The sequence below is a fragment of the Pteropus vampyrus genome, unplaced genomic scaffold (genome assembly GCF_000151845.1).
Source record: "Pteropus vampyrus isolate Shadow unplaced genomic scaffold, Pvam_2.0 Scaffold97, whole genome shotgun sequence".
NCBI lineage: Eukaryota > Metazoa > Chordata > Mammalia > Chiroptera > Pteropodidae > Pteropus > Pteropus vampyrus.
The window spans coordinates 7917177-7937602 of NW_011888878.1; the positions used below are offsets into that span (position 1 = coordinate 7917177).

Sequence of the window (20426 nt, forward strand, 5' to 3'; positions counted from 1 at the left end):
GCAGCGCGTTAGTCAGCTCTCACATCCCCTGCACAGCCGCCTGGGCTTGGAGGCTCCCAAGGACACGGTCTGTCCACTGGGACAAAAAGGGCCAGTGAGGTCCGGCAGTGCAACTGTGTTTGACAGTTGCTAGGAGATGGGCATGGGCTCATCCTCCTTTCATGAATCAGAAGTCAATCATGAGACAGAAAGTCTTGCCTGGGCTCCCCTGGGGGCAAGACTTTCTGTCTCACACCTGCTGTACAGACAAGGTCTGGCAAGTTAAGTAGATGTATCCAAATTTAGAAATGAGTGCATTCATTCATTCATTCGTTCGTTCATTCATCTGCCCACTCATTCAATCTGTAAGGAATTCCTGCCCTGATTGTGAGCACCTATAACACCCCTAACCCTTACTTATAGTATGAGATAAAGGCAAAGGAAGTAATGGGCTCTGTAAACTCAGATCCCCCCACCCATCCCAAATCTCTCCCATATAGAGTTTCTGCTTTTGTCACTGAAGTCCTTAAAATACTGTGAAAATTCTATTAGTGATTGTGAGCTCCAACTCAGATGAGTAAACCGAGGCTTAGAGAGGTACAGCGATCCACGTGAGGTCACACAGCAAGTGTGTGGCAGCACTGGATTGAAATCTAGACTATCTGATCCAAAGCCAGGGCTCTGCTATAAAATACCCACTATGCCCACCTCCATCTAGGGGCTGAGAGAGCCCTAGCTGCTTCTCCCACTGTAGAAGGCCACAAAACACCAAAGGGGATGCGTGGAGGGACACACGGCAGAAGTGACTGGCACGAGGGGTAAGAGGAAGCCTTCATGAAAGAGGAGACAAAAGTCAAAACTTGGGGTTTGCCAGGCAGTGAAAGCAAGACAGATGGAACAGAGGGGTGAAAGCACATGGCAAATTTAGGCAAGAGTGGTGGGCAGGGCCTCTGGTACATAGCGAGGAGGGCAGGCATGGCGCTAAGACTGTGGGCATTGACTACTGACATTGCAGAAATAGAATGGATCATGCAAGACTACTATGAAAAATATATAACACCAAATTTAATAACCTAGAATAAATGGACCAGCACTTAGAAAAACCCTCCCTAGATTGAATCAAGAAGAACTGGAAAATCTAAATGACCAATTAGCAGTATGGAAATTGAAACAATCATCTAAAACCTACCAAAAAGTAGAAGTCCAGGACCTGATGGCTTTACCAGTAAATTCTGCCAAACATTCAAAGATTTAATACCTATTCTCCTCAAACTCTTCCAAAAATTCGAAGAGGAGGCAATACTTCCCAACTGATTTTATGAGGCCAATATCACCCTGATATCAACACCTGGTAAAGATAACACACAAAAAAGAAACTACAGACCAATATCATTCATGAACATAGATGCAAAAATCCTAAATAAGATACAGGTGAACCAAATATAGCAACATATTCAAAAGATTATACACCACGATCAAATGGGCTTCATCCCAGGGGCACAGGGATGGTTCAACATACGGGAATTGATTAATGTGATACACCACATAAACAAATTTAAAAAATAAGAACCATATAATCATATTGATAGATGCAGAAAAAGCCTTTGACAAGATACAGCACCCATTGATGATCAAAACACTTAAAAAAATTGGTATAGAAGGAAAATACCTTAACATAATAAAGGCCACATATGACAAACCATCAGCCAACATTATACTTACTGGAGAAAAACTAAAACTTTTCCTTTAAGATCAGGAACAAGACAAAGCTGTCTACTATCACCACCATTATTCAATATAACATTGGAGGTCCTAGCGAGTGCAATCAGGCAGGAGAAAGATATAAAAGGCATCCCAAATAGGAAACGAAAAAGTCAAAAGGTGATTATTTGCAGATGACATAATTCTCTCTATATAAAATCCTAAAGACTCCACAAGACCACTACTAGAAACAATAAGCAAATACACTAAAGTTTCTGGATACAAAATCAATGTTCAAAAATTCATTGTATTCTTATAGTCTAATAAGGAATGGTCAGAAAAAGAGGTGGAAAAAATAATTCCTTTTGCAATTGCAACAAAATGAATAAAATGCCTAGGAATAATCTAACGAAACCTGTGAAGGACCTATATGATGTAAACTATAAGACCCTATTAAAAAAAATCAAAGAAGATACAAAGAAATGGAAAGATATTCCGTGTTCTTGGTTGCAAGAATCAACATAGTTAAAATGACCTTATTACCTAAAGCATTATATAGATTTAATGCAATCCCCATCAAAATCCTATCAGCATTTTTAAAAGAAATAGAACACAAAATAATCAGTTTTGTATAGAAGCACAAAAAACCCCAAATTGCCAATGCCATCCTGAGAAAAAGGAATGAGGCTGGAGGCATCACTCTTCCCGACTTCAAATTATACTACAAAGTGACATTAATCAAAACAGCGTGGTATTGGCAAAAAAAAAAACCGACACACAGACCAGTGGAACATAATCGAAAGTCCAGAAGTAAACCTATGTTTAAATGGGCAAATAATTTTTGATAAAAAAGCCAAAAACACACAGTGGAGAAAGGAAAGCCTCTTCAATAAATGGTGCTGGGAAAACTGGAAAGCCACCTGCAAAAGAATGAATCTAGACTGTTGTCTATCACCATACACCAAAATTAACTCAAAATGGATTAAGGACCTGAATATAAGACCTGAAACAATAAAATGCATAGAAGAAAACATAGGAACGAAACTCATGGACCTTGGACTTAAAGAGGATTTTATGAATTTGACCTCAAAGGCAAAGGAAATAAAGGCAGAAATAAATGAATGGGACTACATGAAACTGAAAAGCTTCTGCACAGCAAAAGAGACCATCAACAAGGTAAAGAGACAACCATGCGAATGGGAAAATATATTTGCAAGCAATGCCTATCATAAGGGCCTGATATCCAAAATATACAAAGAACTCATGCAACTCAATAACAATAAAAAAAAAATGATCCAAAAAAAAAGAAAGGCAGATGACCTGAACAGACACTTCTCCCAAGAAGACATACAAATGGCCAACAAACATATGAAAAGATGATCAACATCACTAGCTATTAGGGAAATGCAAATCAAAACAAAAATGAGATATCATCTCACGCCTGTTAAATAGCTGTTATCAACAAGACAAGTAGTAACAAATGTTGGAGAGGATGCGAAGAAAAAGGAACCCTCATACACTGCTGGTGGAACTGCAAATTGGTACAGCCAGTATGAAAAACAGTATGGAGGTTCCTCAAAAAACTAAGAATTGATCTACCATATGATCCAACAATCCTTTTACTGGGTATTTACCCCAAAGATGAAAACTTATATCCAAAAAAATATTTGCACAGCCATGTTCATAGCAGCAGTATTCACAGTGGCCAGGACATGGAAGCAACCGAAGTGTCCTACAATAGAGGATTAGCTAGAGAAGCTGTGGTACGTATATACAATGGAATATTATTCAGCCATAAGAAGGGATGAAATACTGCCATTTGCGACAACCTGGATAGACCTCGAGATAATCACGGTAAGCAAAATAAGCCAGACTGACAAAGTTGAAAATCACATGATATCACTTATATGTGAGATATAAACCTAAAAGCAACAAATTAATAGGACAATAAACAGAAACTCATGGACATAGACAATAGACTAGTGGTTACCAGAAGGTAGGGTGAGGAGATGGGATAAAAGGGGTCAAATATTTGGATGAATGGATACAGATGTGGTATATATACACAATAGATATTATTTAGCCATATAAAAAGAATGAAACCTCACCATTTGAAACAACATGGATAGACCTTGAAGGCCTTATGCTAATAGAAATAAGTCAGACAGAAAAAAGATAAGTACTATACGATCTCTCTTATATGTGGTATCTAAGTAAGAAAAAAAAAAACTGGGCTCATGGATATTGAGAACAGTTGGTGGTTGCCTGGGGTGGGAGGTCAGGATGGATGAAGTGGGAAAATGGGGCCAAAATGTTCACAGTCCTGGGGATATAACGTATGGTATGGTGACTGTAGTTAATAATACTGTACTGAAAGTAGCTAGGAGAGTGGATCTTGAAAGATCTCATCACAAGAAAAAAATTTGTAACTATGTATGGTGACAGATGTTAACTACAGTATTGTGGTGATCATTTTGAAATATATACAAATGTCAAATTACTATGTTATACATCTGAAACTAATATTATTTTTCAATTGTACCTCAATAAACTATTATTATGTAAAAAAGATGACTCCAGTGAGTTCATGTAATTACTTGGCTCTTACATTATAGCAATTAGTTGCTTTGGGAATTTGGAGGTTTCAACATAGCATGTGTGTTATCTTATATGCTATTCAGAGTGGAATAGTGGGGTCTAAACCTCTAGAACGTGGATCCTAGGCTATTTTGACTTTTGAAACATAAAGGAAAATAAATTCGAAGGTATTTTGTTTTTGACATTATTAATTCTTCAGCTTTCCTAAGGGTTTGAAAGACTATCATCATTGGGACCAAGTCTAAATTTAAAAGCCCCTAATTTCTTAATTAAACATTTCAACATTAAAGTTTTTTTTTCATATTTCAGAGCCAGCAAAGATAAAATGATCCTAATTATAGAACTGGATACCTAAACTGTGTGAGCACTGGTGGTGAACATGTGACACACTCCCAAGAACTCCTAGAAAAACTTGTGAGAAGTTTTCAAGAGCCTGAGGTCTTTTTTTTTTTTTTTCAGTTGAAGTATAATTGACATATAACATTATATTAGTTCCAGGTATACAGTATAATGATTTGATATTTGTATATATTGCAAACTGATCACCACAATAAGTCTAGTTACCATCTATCACCACACATTTATCAGGTTTTTTTTCTTGTGATGAGAACTTTTAAGATATACTCTTGGCAAGTTTCAAATATGCAATACAGTATTATTAACTATCATCATCATGACTGTTCTCTCATTTATAGAATGGCCATCAAGTAACAAAAGTGAATTCATGGGTCTGTTTGGAGGATTAAATGATGTAACACATGTAAAGTACATAAAATAATGCCTAGTATAGAAAGCACTCATTAAATATTAGCTGCTGTTATCACTGTCTTTGAGGACACTTTTTCTAATGACCAAGATAAGGCTTAAAAGCAGTGTGGTAACCTGGGCCTCAATTAATCTGCCTGATGAATTTGACTGCCCCTAATAATGATGACTCTATATATTCTAGTTTTCTTTGAAATTTGGAAGATATTAGTTTAGGTATTGTTAATCGAGTGAGGTTTATTAATTAACACTGGTTACTGTAACAACACCACCCTGAAATGTCAGTAGCTTACTACAATACATATTTCTTGCTCATATTCAATGTGGGTGTCCCTATTCTTCCTCTGGCTTTCCTCCATATGGTTGACTCAAAGACCTAGGTTCTTTCCATCTTGTACTGCCAGACTCTAGGGTATATTATCCTCTGCTTCCAGCTGGCGTGAGAGGCAGCAACGAAGAAAGACCATTAGTTTCTTAAAAACTGGACATAAGTAACATAGTACTTCCATTCACATTATGCTAGGAGAACATTATTCTGGATGTAGGGGAGGCCTTTCACTGACAATTGGGATATAATATCCCTGAAGAAGGGATATACTTTTCTGGTTACTAGTTGTCTCTGCTATAACACTTCTTCCAAATAATAGATAATACAGTTGAAGGTCAGTTGGGAGGGCACTTGCCCACAATCACACAGCTGACAAGTGGCAGAATTGGGACCAAGTCTCTCTCCTCATGATTACTTTTCATGATCTTTCCTACATCTTGTTCTGTCTCCTACCTATGCAACAGGCTATGTAGTCTTAGGGGCTTTTCCAAAATGTTCAACTGTGCCAGGGGTCTCTCATTTAGGAGGCTACTGATCCCAAACCATAGCAGAAGCAATGAGATGTATGAGTTCTAGGACACAGCCCCAGATCTGTGGCCACGATCACACCCTATTTATTTTAGAAAATACTGTGTGCCAAGAATCACAATACCTCCTGTATTAGTCTGCTAGGGCTGCTGTAACAAGGAGCCATAGAATAGATGGCTTAAACAATTTATTTCCTAACAGTTTTGCAGGCTAGAAGTCCAAGATGAAGGTGTTGGCAGGGTTGTTTCCTTCTGAGAATCTATTCCAGAACTAGCTTCTTGTGGTTTGCTGGCAATCTTTGATGTTCCTTGGCTTGTAGAAGTATTATCTGGATCTCTGCTTCATCTTCACATAGCATTCTCCTTATGTGCATATCTATGTCCAAATTTCCCCTTCTTATAAGGGCACCAGTCACATTGGATTAGGGGTCCACCCTATTTCACTATGACCTCAGCCTACCTTGCAATAGAATGCAATAGGAAATCTTTCCAAACAAGGTCACATTTGGAAGTAATGGGGGTTAGGACTTCTACAAATGAATTTTGGGGGTACACAATTCAACCTATAACACTTGTCAATCCCAAGAAAGAAGGTATCTAACAAGGTGGCTAACTGGGCTAAAACAGAGCCTAGCTGCCTTTTCTAAACAGGGGCTTCTCATGCAAGCCACACTTTAGGGAGAGGCCTGCACTGAACTGCCTGTTTGCACTGTGTTCCTGCCATCTGAGCCAACCCTTATAAAGGAGTTCCTGGAATTGTATTTCAACCCATAGGGCTGAGATATTCCCCTTCCAATTGAAGTCGCACAGTTTTAGCCCCATTAGCATCTTCACTGACTAATTAGAGCTGCTCCACTCCAAACAATCAGGACAGTGCTTTTTGGGCCAATCAGACTATGAAGATTTGGAGTCCTCATGTGCATCCTCAAACCAATCAGGGACCCGTGGCAGGCCTTCTCTCTATATGTCAGTTCTCCTCTCCACACTTTCCCTTTGCACTAAAGACTGTGTTTCTTCAGCTGGAGTTGAAACACCGAAGACATCTTGCCACACTAGAGTGGAGCAGACTGGAGCAGATGAAGAGGAGCAGAGCAGGACACAGCTGAATGGACAGGTCCAGAGCAGGGCAGAGCTATCTCACTTGAAGGCCACCTTGCAGCTGTGGTATTCCACAGCCATGTTGTATCATAATTGAGCTGTAAAGCTATTGAGCTGTCTTCCGGCCATGCTGTTCTGCAGCTGTGCTTTACCATAATTAAGTTGTTTGCACTGAATAGTTTCCTTCTTCATCGCACCCCCAATTGGGGATTCCTGTTGGCATTGAATAAGCACCAATGACCATGAGTTGACACACTCCATTACCTTTGTGGCTTTCAACAAGCTAGTGACTTCCATGTTTCCATGACTAATGTACCCCAAATGGGAACAAATATAAATCAAAAGGGAAGGAAGTAATAGTAGATATTAATAGTATAATTTAGTGTATGAGACAAAGGATCCTCTGAAGGACACCTCTATAGGCACAAATCTTTGATCTCTAAACAATAATGTGTCAGTTTCTCTCTTAGCAGGAAATCAATTGGTGATAAAAGCTGCAGAACTTATTTGTGCCCTTTTGTTAGGATATTGACTGCTTTGAGGCAGGAATCTTCACTAGACTAACCCATATTTCACATAACTGATTATTGATCTTATAGCCTTGGAACAGAAGACAACTCTCCTTTCTTTTCTCTAATTCTATAAGTAAATTTCTCTATTGGCTTCCGATTTTGCAGCTTTATCTCTGGAGTATCTAGTAGTTTTCTACTGAGACAGTCCTTGAGACCCAAACCAAACATCCTGGTATACTAACATTATGGCCAAGTAAGAGTATCAGCTTATTTGGTGGTAATTTATACATGGGAATCAGTTGTATTGATGTGACTCATACAGGAAGAACACTGAGACACAGGCATACCTCAGAGATATTGTAAGTTTGGTTCCAGACCACTGCAATAAAGCGAATATTGCAATAAAACAAATCACACAAATTTTTTGGTATCCCTGTGCATATAAAAATTATGTTTAAACTGTAGTCTATTAAGTGTACATAGCATTACACCTAAGAAAACAATGCACATACCTTAATTAAAAAATACTTTATTGCTAAAGATGCTAATCATCATCTGAGCCTTTGGTAGGTTGTAATCATTTTGCTGGGTCTTGCCTCAATGTTGATGGTTGCTGACGGATAAGGGTGGTGGTTGCTGAAGGATGGGGTGGCTATGGCAATTTCTTAAAATAAGACAACAATGGTGGTGCTCTTTCTACCACATCTGTAGTTACTTCCTGCACTGTAGTCTTGAGCCTTCAAAGTCATCTATGATGGTTGGAATCAACTTCTTCCAAACTCCTGTTTATGTTGATACTTTGACCTCTTCCCATGAATCACAAGTGTTTTCAATGGCATCTAGCATGGTGAATCCTTTCCAGAAGATTTTCAATTTACTTTGCCCAGATCCATCAGAGGAATCACTATCCATGGCAGGTATAGCCTTATAAATTGCATTTCTTAAATAATAAGACCATAACAAATATAATCACAATGAAAAGTTTGAAATATTGCAACAATTACCAAATGTGACACAGAGATGTGAAGTGAGCAAATGCCATTGGAAAAATGGCACCAATTAGATTTGTTTGGTGCATGGTTGCCACAAACCTTTAATTTAAAAGTTATTGGCAAAGCGCAATAAAGCAAAGCACAATAAAACAAGGTATGCCTGTACTCAGTGAGGGTGTTCTAAACACTGAATATAGGAAATTTTATGTCTACAGCAAGGTTTAAAAATGACATTCTATTTTTCATAGGCTAATACGTATAAGATGGAAACCTGTAGCTATTTTTCATTTTTATATTATTAAAGAAAAAACTTCATTTAGTGTTCTAGAGGCTTTCATATGGATTATTTTACTTACTCCTCATAAAAGTCCTGTGAGATTAGTGGTATTACACTCATTTTTACCGATGAGGAAACTAAACCTTGAAACTGGCTTAGTAGAAAACTTTTTCCACTATACACTCTACTGAGTACTTAAAAATTATGCCATACATTTTTTCTAATTTTTGCTTTGGAAACTGCCACTGAATTTCTCACGTGCTTAAATGCATACTAAACAGGAACCAACGCATTAGCAGATTACTTGATCGATCTCACGTTTGTTTTGAGCTCAAACTCAAAACACAGGTTTTGCAATGTCACAAAGGCAGCTGTTTCCAATGAGAAGCTGAATGCTCAAACAGGCATATATGACTACTGATAAAGAAACCAGGTGACAAATCTTTACAACTCAAAGACAAAATAGAAAATAGATTGCAGAAGATGCTTGCAAATAAATTGCAGCCAAAAAAGTTTTTGAGCTCTCCTCCCCTGATGCTGTGTCAAGTTTTTACCCAAACAAGTAAACTTTACTGGGTCAGCCATAACACCGTTGAGATGAATGAAATTTCCTACCATTCTCTAGGAGTTCCCATAACGGAGGCAAAAAGCATTTCTCAATACTGTGGAAAATGCTATAGCCAGAGTATAAGTCCAATGGGAGGTAAGAAGAGAGAAAATCTTCATGGAGGAAGCTGACTTAAGGACCACTAGGAAGTGCCCAGTTGGCCCGGATCGAGGCAACGCTGGACTGTGCAGTGTCTCCGCGATGCGGGCTCTCCTCCCTAGGCCCTATGGCCTTTCCCGACCTGTCCCACTAATTATTGTTCTCAGTCTGTTAAGGGTGGAAAATTTTCAAGTGAGCAAACTAGCTAAGTCAGCTACAGGGAAGAAATATCTTTAGATATCAGAAGTTGTCCTACTTGCTTGTGTGTGGTTTAGGAAGTGTATTGTATAAAATATGTAGATGGCCAACGTCTGCTTCTGTAATCCATTTACTTGTTAATTAAGGGTGTTGTTCCGGGCAAAGATATGCTAAAAGCCAACTTCCACTTCTGTAATCTGCTGGCTTGTTCAGGAGACCACCAGGATATGGTCTTGAGCTTTATCAGCTGCCTGCTCTGAAAGCTCGGGGCTGATCTCCTCTAGCCCTGCGTGGTAGAGAGTCAGTTGCCGGCCGGCTAATAAAGGCTCATAATTAATCTCAATTGTCTCCGTGGGTCTCAGAATCGTTCGCGCCATAACAAGTCCTTCCCGGTTCCCTCTGTAGCTCCTCTTCCTTTGCATGCCCATTTAAGTTGGTGTTTCCTAGGGATAGTTGTAACTCAGGGCTTTATCCAGACCTCTCTCCGGTGGAGCACCCCTTTTCCTCTTCCAAAAACAAAGAAACAAATAAACTACATAACATATACGTAAGCTATGAATCAAAACAAAATGAAGCTCACGAATCCACATCCACCTATGAAATGTAACAGTACTCATACTGTGGGTGCCCCTCCTGAGGTAATAACATGATATTTTCCCATTCTCTTGCTTTTCTTCAGTTTTACCACGTATTCGTCGCCCTAACTAGCGAGAGGAGGCAGCTAGGTCGCCACTTAGGTCCCGGTACTCCAAAGAACCTCTCTAAGCTGGCATTTATGCAAACAACCGCTGGTATTTGAAAACAAAACCCTCCCTCCGCCCCACTCCGCAAGCCTGACGGTGAGACCATCCAGCCGGTGATCGCCCCGCTCCTCTGGTATCCTCCCCGCGCGAGGCCGCGCAGGCGCAATGGCGGCCGGCAGGGCGGCGCAGGCCAGTGGCGTCATCTGGCGGGGCGGTGTAAGCCAGTGGCGTTGTCTGGCGAGAGCCAGGTGCATATCACTGAGGCACGGAGAAGGTGGTGGTTGTGGTGAGAGCGTGAAGGATTTGGGGCAGTATGGGCTGCTGCGGGTTATTCTTTCGCACGACAGCGGCGGCGCGTTCTTACCGGGCTCTAGTGGGCTTCACTGAGAGTCGGCGCCCGCTGCGCACCTGTCCGCCGAGCCGAGCTTTCGTCAAGGAGCTCTTCCTGGGCAGAATCGAGAAGGTAACTCAGTGTCTGGATCTGCTTCCTGATTTTTGCCCTTATTAGGAAAGACTGGGATCGAGCTTTGTCCGTGTCCGCATACCCGCTTGACAGATACACTTGAGGGGCGGGGCGTGCTAAAACTCCAAATTTCTGAGTTCCACTGGATCATGTAATTTTTTCCAGGGAAAGAGAAGTGCCTTTCCAGGGTAGGGGGCCCTGAGAATCTATGGTTTTGACAAGTGTTCCAGTTAATTCTTCTCAGGTCATTTGGGAAATACTAGGCGAGGCGATTCAACCCACCACTCGGCGTCTGGCCCCCAAATGTGTAGGGCTTCCTCTCTGAATCCTAAACAAAACTCGGACCATGCCGCTCCTCTGTCAGCTTCCAGGGGCCCCTAAGCATCCACAGCTGAGTCCCAGCGCCTCACCTTTGTTCCGCCAGGGGAGGAACGTACAAGGCCCAAAGGTTTAAGCAAGGGTAGCAGAGTGACAGACTGAGCCGAAGATGGCATCAGCCCCGAATGCGATGGGACCTAAAACTTATATGGGGCTTGAGGCGGGCCTTTTGGCCGGAATATTTTGGGCGTGTATATTGGCGGGGAAGGGAGCAGAGCCCAGTGAAACGGGAGGAGAGAATGTAGCGTTGCCAAACCTGATGCAAGGTCCGGTTTCCACACAAAGATAAGGGAGAAGTCAGGTTCCCACACTACAGGGATGGGGGGATAGGGCCTTCCTAGTCCTAACAAACCTGCCATTTAGGTTCTCTTGCAGTCTGGCTCCAAGGTGCTTTTCCCACCTTATCCCCTCCACTGGTCACACCACCTAGTAGTAACCCAGCTCTTACCCAACAGTAATATTAAGCATTCAACCACATTTACTCTCCTTCCTGTAACAGTGCCCATATGGTCTGCATTCTCTTACTAGATGAACTGTCTTATAGCAAAGGCCAACTGCGTTACTAGACTTCATGTCTTACCTGCTCAAGGACATTGATCGAGTAATTCTCACCTTTTCATCTACATCATCAATTGTTCCTTCTCTCCTGCATCTTGAACTCATACCTTTCAGGTTTTCGTACTTTACAATCTACTATACTGCTCTTATGAAAGTAGTAATGACCTTTGTTTTGCGTTGTCAAATCTAGAGGTCTGTCCTTAGTCCTCATTTTACTTGACTCATCACTGGCATCCGACAGTCTCCTGGCTTCGAAAAAACCATTCTCTCCTAGTTTTTCTATCTACTTCACTAATAGATCTTTTTCAGCCTCCTTTGCTTGTTCCTTCTTAGCTCCTTGACCTCTAAACATTGGCCAGCATTTTCAAACAGACTGAGGTTCAGTCTGTAGACTTCTGTAACCCCACTTTGGATGATTTAATTCAGTATTATGGCTTTAAATACCATTAACATCCTGATGTCTCATATATTTCTCCAGCTCCGATTTCTCCCCTGAACTTGACTCCTTTTATGTCTACCTTTCTACCAAAAGCTTCACTCAAATTTAACATATCCAAAACTGAGTTCCTGGTTTCCCCACCCAACCCTGTTTCTCCCACCAGTCTTTATCATAGATTTCCCTGACTCTATTGTTCACCTTGTTCAGGCCAAATACCTGGAGTCACTTTTGATGTCTCTTCTAATCCTCCACAACTACTCTGACAGCAAATCCTGTTTTCTCTAGTTTATATTTAGAATCTGAACACTTTTAAGCACCTCCACCATGATTGGTTCAGGTCAACATCAACTCTCACAGCATAATTGGGGTTTGAGCAGGAATGTGACATCAGAGATACTTAGGCTCTTAGAATAGAAAGAGACCTTCAAGATCATCTAGACCTGTAGTTATCACATTGCCCTTAGTTGGACCCTTGCTATTCAAGGAAGTGCCCCTGAGGCTGCTGCTGGGACCATTGGGAAGTCCAGGGGGAGATATTTGTGTGACCTTTCTCCCCATTTGTAGTCTCAACCAGGGCAGCTTTATCTGTTTTATGCATTTGGTGTTTGCACTAGATTTAACTAAAAGAGATGTTTCACTGCTTTAAAAAATTTGAAAGCTGCTGATGGAAATTCAGCCCAGCACCCATGAGGCCCCCCATTCAGGTTTTGAACATTGATGTCAGAGATTTGTTCTTATGTGCACCTGAGATCTCTGTCCCTGTAGCAGTTATCCTTTGCTTGTACTTGAGGGCCAACTAGTTCCCAGGCTGTTCTCTTTTCTCATCTGGAGTGCTCACTGGCACTGTTGTGGAAAAATCCCAAAAGCTCCAAAACCCAGTCCAACGAAAAACTAAGCAGTTCACTCAGAGAGGAGAATTGAGAATTTATTATGGCAGTCCCAGATGAGCTCTGAAGATCTGGGCAGTGGGCTCAGTTGAAACATTTTACATAATCTGATTGGTCAGTTTGAACATAAACCGTTATATACAGCAGGAGTTGCTATGCAAATTCCAAGCAGTAACATAGAGAAGGGCAGGGATTGCTATGGAACCAGTAAACAAATTGTTACAGGGAGCAGGAGTTATTGGGGTACAAAGTGCTACATGAGGCGGGAGCTGCTAAGGTACAAACAGTTGCATTGGTGGAACAAAGGCACAAACAGTTACATCTGCAAGTCGAGCAAACCTCAAGGGAGCTTTTGCATGAGCCCTTGCATGCAGCAAACATTTGCAGAAAGCAAGCATATTTACAGAAGCAGAAAGCTAATTAGTTTTTAATGAAGTTGCCCAAATTTCCTCTTCAGTACCAGAATAATCTAATCTTACTCTAACACAGCTCATTGCACAAGGCCCAGGTGAATCCATGAGGCTGTGAAGGCTAGTACAATGGATTGAGCCTCTATATATTCAGCTAAGGAGTTGGCTTTGTTCTGAGAGGCTGGAGAATGATTAGAGTCTCAGCATATTTTCCTTCTAGACAGTCTTGAAAGCAGGACCAGGAATAGCCTGGAGGCAGGAATTTCTTTAAGTCAGCTGTCACTTTTGTATAGTGACCAACCTGTAAGCTTATAGTCATGAGTCTTGAGAGGAGAAAACAGATTTGGGAGCATATTACTAGAGTGGACAGTCTCTGGTGGAAGATTGAACACCTTATCCTGAGACACATGGTGAGAGGTGCCATGAAGAGAGGCAGGGCTTCTAGGGGGTTGGCAGCTTGTGATCTGGGACATCATTTCTCAGCAGCTGTGGGTCCAAGTCCAAATACCTATTTTACGATGGCAGGGCTATCTGGAACCCCCAAAGCCAGAGGGGCTAAGAACACAACAGGATATTTTTAGGCAATATAATAGTGATAGCCCAGTGGGGAATCCTTGGCCAATCAGAAATATTGGCCACTCATTGGTTTGAGACAGATTGGAAGCTAATTTGTTTTCCATGGTATGAGGTGGAAGCAAGAGCCAGTATCTGATACAAATAATTACAGTTACTTTACATTCTAGGAAATATCTCTTTTGAGCCTCACAGCTACCCTCTGAGGTATCTGTAACAGAAGAACTGATACTGAGAAAGGCTATGTGGCTTACCCAAGTCACACATCTAAGAAGTGGCAGAGCCAGGGCTGAATTAAGGTTGATCTAGTTCAACAGCTGAACTTCCTCCAGTGACTCCATTACCTCACACGCTCAGTGCAAGTAACAGATGTCATTAATCAGGAGAGATGGAGATTGGAGTATGCAGCTGGATAGGAACCTGGCAAGATGTCAGACTTTGTAACCACAGTATGCTCCTGTCAGCTGCAGCATCTTTGAACTCACAAAATAATGCGAAATTTTACATTTTAGTAAAGAGCTTTAACACCTGTTATCTTCCATGATTCTCATGGTTCTCATGACCTTGAGTAAATATTACCAGCATATTATGGCTGAGAAAATGGAAATGTGAAGAGGGAAAGAAATTTGGTGAAGTCTACACAATAAGCTACAAATCAAGGAACAGAACCCAGGGCTTTGAACTGTTAGTCCAGAGCTCTTTGTTTTGTGGGAAAATCATAACTTGTTATTGATAAGGAAAGCTGATCAAAATCAGAAATAAACCTGCTTGAGTAGAAGAGGAGTATGTATCTAGGTGGTGGAGTCTAACGTACAATTCCTGCCTCTTAAGCACCTTCTGGGGTTTGCTTTCTAATTCCTTCAATGAGTTATGTCCTGCCTACCAGATACAGAATCTAGCAAATCTGTTTCCTTCCTTTTTGACTGGTATCACCACTATGAAAAGTTGCTAAAAATTAATTTTTACTAAGTGTTTATCATTTTTAGAAAGAAGTTTTCCCATTCCCAGAAGTTAGCCAAGACGAACTTAATGAAATCAACCAGTTTGTGCGACCCATAGAAAAATTCTTCGCTGAAGAGGGTACGTGTGATTTTCTTTATCATTACCATGTCCATTTTAAGGGTGATGCTTTGATGTTTATATTAGAAGCAGTATACATAGAGAAAGTTCTCTTGAGTGTCATTAATCATGAGAAATGATATCTATTGATAGTATATTGCTTTAAGGATTACCCCAATGTCTGTTTAATTATATTTAATTATAAGATATCTAAATCAGTGTTTTTCAACATATCTATGGTGAAAGACCACTTTAAAACATTTTCAAACTGTTGCAGACTGACATTTTTGTAAAATACAATAAAAATGAACAGCTAGAAAAGTGAAATTAAAAAAAAGCCAAGGACAAATTATAAGCCCATTGATCACGTGCTTAGTTGAGTAGCAACGTAAAATTGCTGTAAATGTTGTTGAGGGCACCAATGTAGATGGCAGGATTCCTCTCATAGAGTGAGCAGCCAGCCCTTTGAAAAGGCAGCTGCCTGTGCCTGAGGGAGCTCTCTGGAGAGCAGTGATGATAGATTGACAACAGTGCTCCTCCAATACTGAGGACCCCAAAGAGTTCATGTTTATGTGGGTTTTATCTATCAATATATGCCCTATCAGAAATTAAATTTTTAACATACTGTGTTCATTTATTCCTTTAAAAATAATAGACCGATTGTATATTATCATATACTATTTTTAATGAAAAATATTTCCAAACAAAAAATAGTGAAGAGTGGTATTTTTAGAATAGTTTTGTTAATCTTTTAAATATTTGAATTATTTTAATATGAAGCAACAGATATGAGAATTCAGGTGGAACCAGTTGGATTCCAGCTGGATTCTTTTATCTGTATATACATTTAATCTGTGATATATATATCAGGTATCCTCAGGAAAACTCCACTGTACACTCACAACAGAATTTGAATTAAAAAGGCAAAGAACATCTTGCTACTCATATTAAAATAGTTTGACCCTGCGGACTTCTTGAAAGTGTCTTAGGTCCTCCAGGCACACTTTGAGAACTGCTGCCCTACATCATTAACTGTTACATTGCTAGTTTAAAAAGTTGCTTAGTTGTATATAAATATCTATTATTATTTAGAAATATTTGCTTCTATTTTTATTGTAGTTAACTTTCTACTTGTTTCATTTTTTAGTTCCTTAGTCCCTTGTTCTTTTTTTTTTTTTGTTAATCATTTGTTAGAGTGACATTGGTTAGTAAAATCATACAGGTTTCAACTGTACAGTTCAGTAATGTCATATGTATATTGCATTGTGTGTTCACCACCCAAAGTTAAATCACCTTCTGTCACCATATATTTGACCCTCTTTACCCTTACCTACCTCCCGCCTCCTCCCTTTTTTTCTGATAACCACTAAATTGTTGTCTGTGTCTGTGAGGGTTTTTTTGTTTATCTTGTTCATTTGTTGCTTTCACTTTTATATCCTGCATATGAGTAAAATCATTTGGTTCTCAATTTTTTCTGACTTATTTCACTTAGCATGGTTATCTCAAGGTCTATCTATGTTTTCACGAATGGCAGTATTTCATCTTATGGATGAGTAATATTCCACCGCATATATGTATCACATCATCTTTATCCAGTCATCTGTTGAAGGACACTTCATTTGTTTTCATGTCTCGGCCACTGTGAATAATGCTACAGTGAACATTATGGTGCATATATCTTTACAAATAAATGTTTTCAAAATTTGGGGGGCGGATACCCAGAAGAATGATTGCTGGGTCATATGGTAACTCTATTCTTACTCTTTTCCATAATAGGTATGCCAATTTGCATTCCTACCAGCAGTGTATAAGGGTTCCTTTTCCCAAAAACCTCTCCAACACTCGTTATTACTTGTCTTGTTGATGATAGCCCTTCTAATAGGTGTGAGGTGGTATCTCACTGGGCTTTGATTTGCATTTCCCTTGTAGCTAGTAAAGTTGAGTATCTTTTCATATGTCCGTTGACTATTTGTATGTCTTCTTGGGAGAAGTCTCTGTTCAAGTCTTCTGCCCATTTTTTAATTGGATTGTTTGTTTTTTTATTGTCGAGTTGTATGAGTTCTTTTTATTTTTTGGATATTAGGCCCTTATTGGAGGTGGTGTTTGCAGATATCTTTTCCCATTCAAATAGTTGCCTTGTTGATGGTTTCTTTTGCTGTGCAGAAGCTTTTGGTTTGATTTAGTCCTATTTATTTTTGCTTTTACTTCTCTTGCCTTTGAGGTCAAATTCATAAAATCTTCTCTAAATCCAAGGTCCATGAGTTTAGTACCTATGTTTTTTTCTATGCAGTTTATTGTTTTAGGCCTTATATTTAGGTCTTCGATCCATTTTGAGTTAATTTTGGTGTGTGGTGATAGTCTAATTTCATTCTTTTGCATGTGGCTTTCCAATTTTCTTATCACCATTTATTGAAGAGGCTTTCCTTTCTCCATTGTATGTTTCTGGCTCCTTTGTTGAAAATTATTTGCTTATATATATGGGAGTTTATTTCTGGATTTTCAGTTCTATTCCATTGGTCTGTGTATCTGTTTTTCTGCCAATACCATGCTGTTTTGATTATTGCAGCTTTGTGGTATAATTTGAAGTCAGGCAGTGTGATACCTCTCCCTCTGTTATTTTTTCTCAGGGTTGCTTTGGCTCTTCAGGGTGTTTTGTGCTTCTATACAAATCTCCTAATTTTTTGTTCTATTTCTTTAAAAGAATGCAGTTGGGATTTTGATGATGTTTGCATTAAATCTGTATAATGCTTTAGGTAATATGGCCATTTTAACTACGTCGATTCTTCCAATCCATGAACATAAATATCTTTCCATTTCTTTGTGTCGTCTTCAGATTCTTTTAATAATGTCTTATAGTTTTCAGTGTATAGGTCTTTCACATACTTCATTAGGTTTATTCCTAAGTATCTTACTATTTTTAGTGCAATTGCAAAAGGAATTTTTTTTTCATTTTTTTCCGAAAATTCATTGTTAGTGTATAGGAACACTGTGGATTTTTGAACATTGATTTTGTATCCTGCAACTTTACTGTATTTATTTATTGTTTCTAATAGGTTTTTTTGGTGGTGTCTTTAGGGTTTTCTATGTAGAGAATCATGTCATCTGTGAAGAGTGACAGCTTGGCTTTTTAATTCCCAATTTGGATGCCTGTTATTTCTCTTTCTTGCCTGATTACGGAGCTTCCAACACTAAATTGAATAATAGTTGTGATAGTGGACAGCCTTGTCTTGTTCCTGATCTTAGAGGGAAGGTTTTTAGGTTTTCACTGAATATGATGTTAGCCGAGGGTTTGTTGTATACAGCCTTTATTATATTGAGGTACTTTCCTTCTATACCTATTTTATTGTTTTAATCATAAATGGATACTGTATCTTGTCAAATGATTTTTCTGCATCTATTGATATGATCATATGATTTTTATACTTTATTTTGTTTATGTAGGGTATCACATTAATAGATTTGCATATGTTAGACCATACTTGTGCCCCTGGAATAAAGCTCACTTGATCATGATACATAATCTTTTTAATGTATTGTTGTATTCGATTTGCTAGTATTTTGTTCAGGATTTTTGCATCTGTATTCATCAGAGATATTGGTCTGTAGCTTTCTTTTTTTCGTGTCATCTTTACCAGGTTTTGGTATCAGGGTGACCTCATAAAATGAGTTAAAAGTATTGCCTTTTCTTCTTTTTTTTTTTTTTTTGGAAAAGTTTGAGAAGAATAAGTATTAAGTCATCTTTGGATATTCGATAGAATTCACTAATGAAGCCATTTTGTCCTGGGCTTTTACGTTTTGGAAGGTTTTTGATGTTTCAATTTCCTTACTGTTGATCAGTCTATTTAGAGTTTCCATTTCTTTGTGATTCAGTCTAGGAAGGTTATATATTTCTAAGAACTTGTCCATTCCTTCCAGGTTATTGAATTTGGTGGCATATAATCTTTCATAGTATTCTTGTATGACACTTTGTATTTAGGGGGTATCTGTCATAACTTCTCCTCTTGCATTTCTGATTTTATTTGTGTCCTTTCTCTTTTTTTCCTTAGAGAGTCTAGCCAGGAGTTTGTCAATTTTATTTATCTTTTCAAAGAACCAGCTATTATTTTGCATTAATTTTTTCTATTGTCTTTGTTCTCAATTTCATTTAATTCTCTAATTTTTATTATTTCCTTCTGCTGATTTTGAGCTTCATTTGTTCTTCTTTTTCTAGTTTTTTAAGGTGTAATGTTAGGTTGTCTGTTTGGGATTTTTCTTGTTTTTGGTGCTCGGCCTGTAATGATATGAGCTTTTATTACTGCTTTTGATGTATTCCAAAAGTTTCGATACGTTGTCTTTTCATTCTCATTTGTTTCTATGTATCTCTTGATCTCTTCTTTTATTTCTTCTATGACCCAGTCGTCCTTTAGTAGCACCTTGCTTAATCTCCATGTATTTGTGGTTTTTCCTGCTTTCTTTTTGTAGGAGATCTCCAGTTTCAAAGTATTGTGGTCAGAGAATATGCATGGTATAATTTCAGTCTTCTTAAATTTGTTGAGGCTAGTTTTGTGTCCTAAAATATGGTCTATCCTTAAGAATGTTCCATGTGTACTAGAGAAGAATGTATAATATGGTGTTTTGGGATGAAAGCCCTGTAAATGTTGATTATGTCCATTTGGTCTAATGTATCATTTAAGGCTGATGTTTCCTTATTGATTTCCTGTTTGGATGGTTTATTAATAGGTGACAGTGGGGTATTTAGGTCCCCTACTTTAACTGTGTTTTTGTCCGTTTCTTCTCTTAGTTCTGTTAGTAGTTGCTTTATATATTTTGGTGCTCCCTTATTTGGAACATATATATCAATAAGTATTATGTCTTTATTTACCTTTTCAAAGAACCAGCTTTTTTTTTTTGCATTAATTTTTTCTATTGTCTTTGTTTTCAATTTCATTTAATTCCACTCTAATTTTTATTACTGTTTCTGTCTGTATGTTAGTTATCTTACTCATAGTTTTGTATTTTTTTGTCCTTTTCTTTCTGGTATAGAATGACCCACTTCAGTATTTCCCATAATGCAGGCCTTGTGGTGGAAAATGCCCTCGGCTTTTGAATGCCTGAAAAGGTCTTTTTTACTCCTTTATATCTAAAGGAGAACTTTACTGAATATATTGTTCTTGGCTGGATTTCTCTGCCTAGGTATTAATAGGAATGTACTCTGCTTTTTAAAAAATTTTATTATTTAGAGTGATCTCTCTTTAG

At 38.9% G+C, this 20426-nt stretch overlaps 1 protein-coding gene across 1 annotated transcript in view; it reads left to right on the forward strand.

The window, feature by feature from the left end:
- The first annotated feature begins 10611 nt into the window (after window positions 1-10611).
- ACAD9 (acyl-CoA dehydrogenase family member 9) overlaps window positions 10612-20426 on the forward strand; it is a 44076-nt gene continuing 34261 nt past the window's right edge. The window contains exons 1-2 of the mRNA XM_011364476.2: window positions 10612-10887; window positions 15119-15212. Coding sequence (XP_011362778.1) covers window positions 10738-10887; window positions 15119-15212 — 244 coding nt within the window. The 5' untranslated portion in view covers window positions 10612-10737. The remainder of the gene's footprint in view (window positions 10888-15118; window positions 15213-20426) is intronic.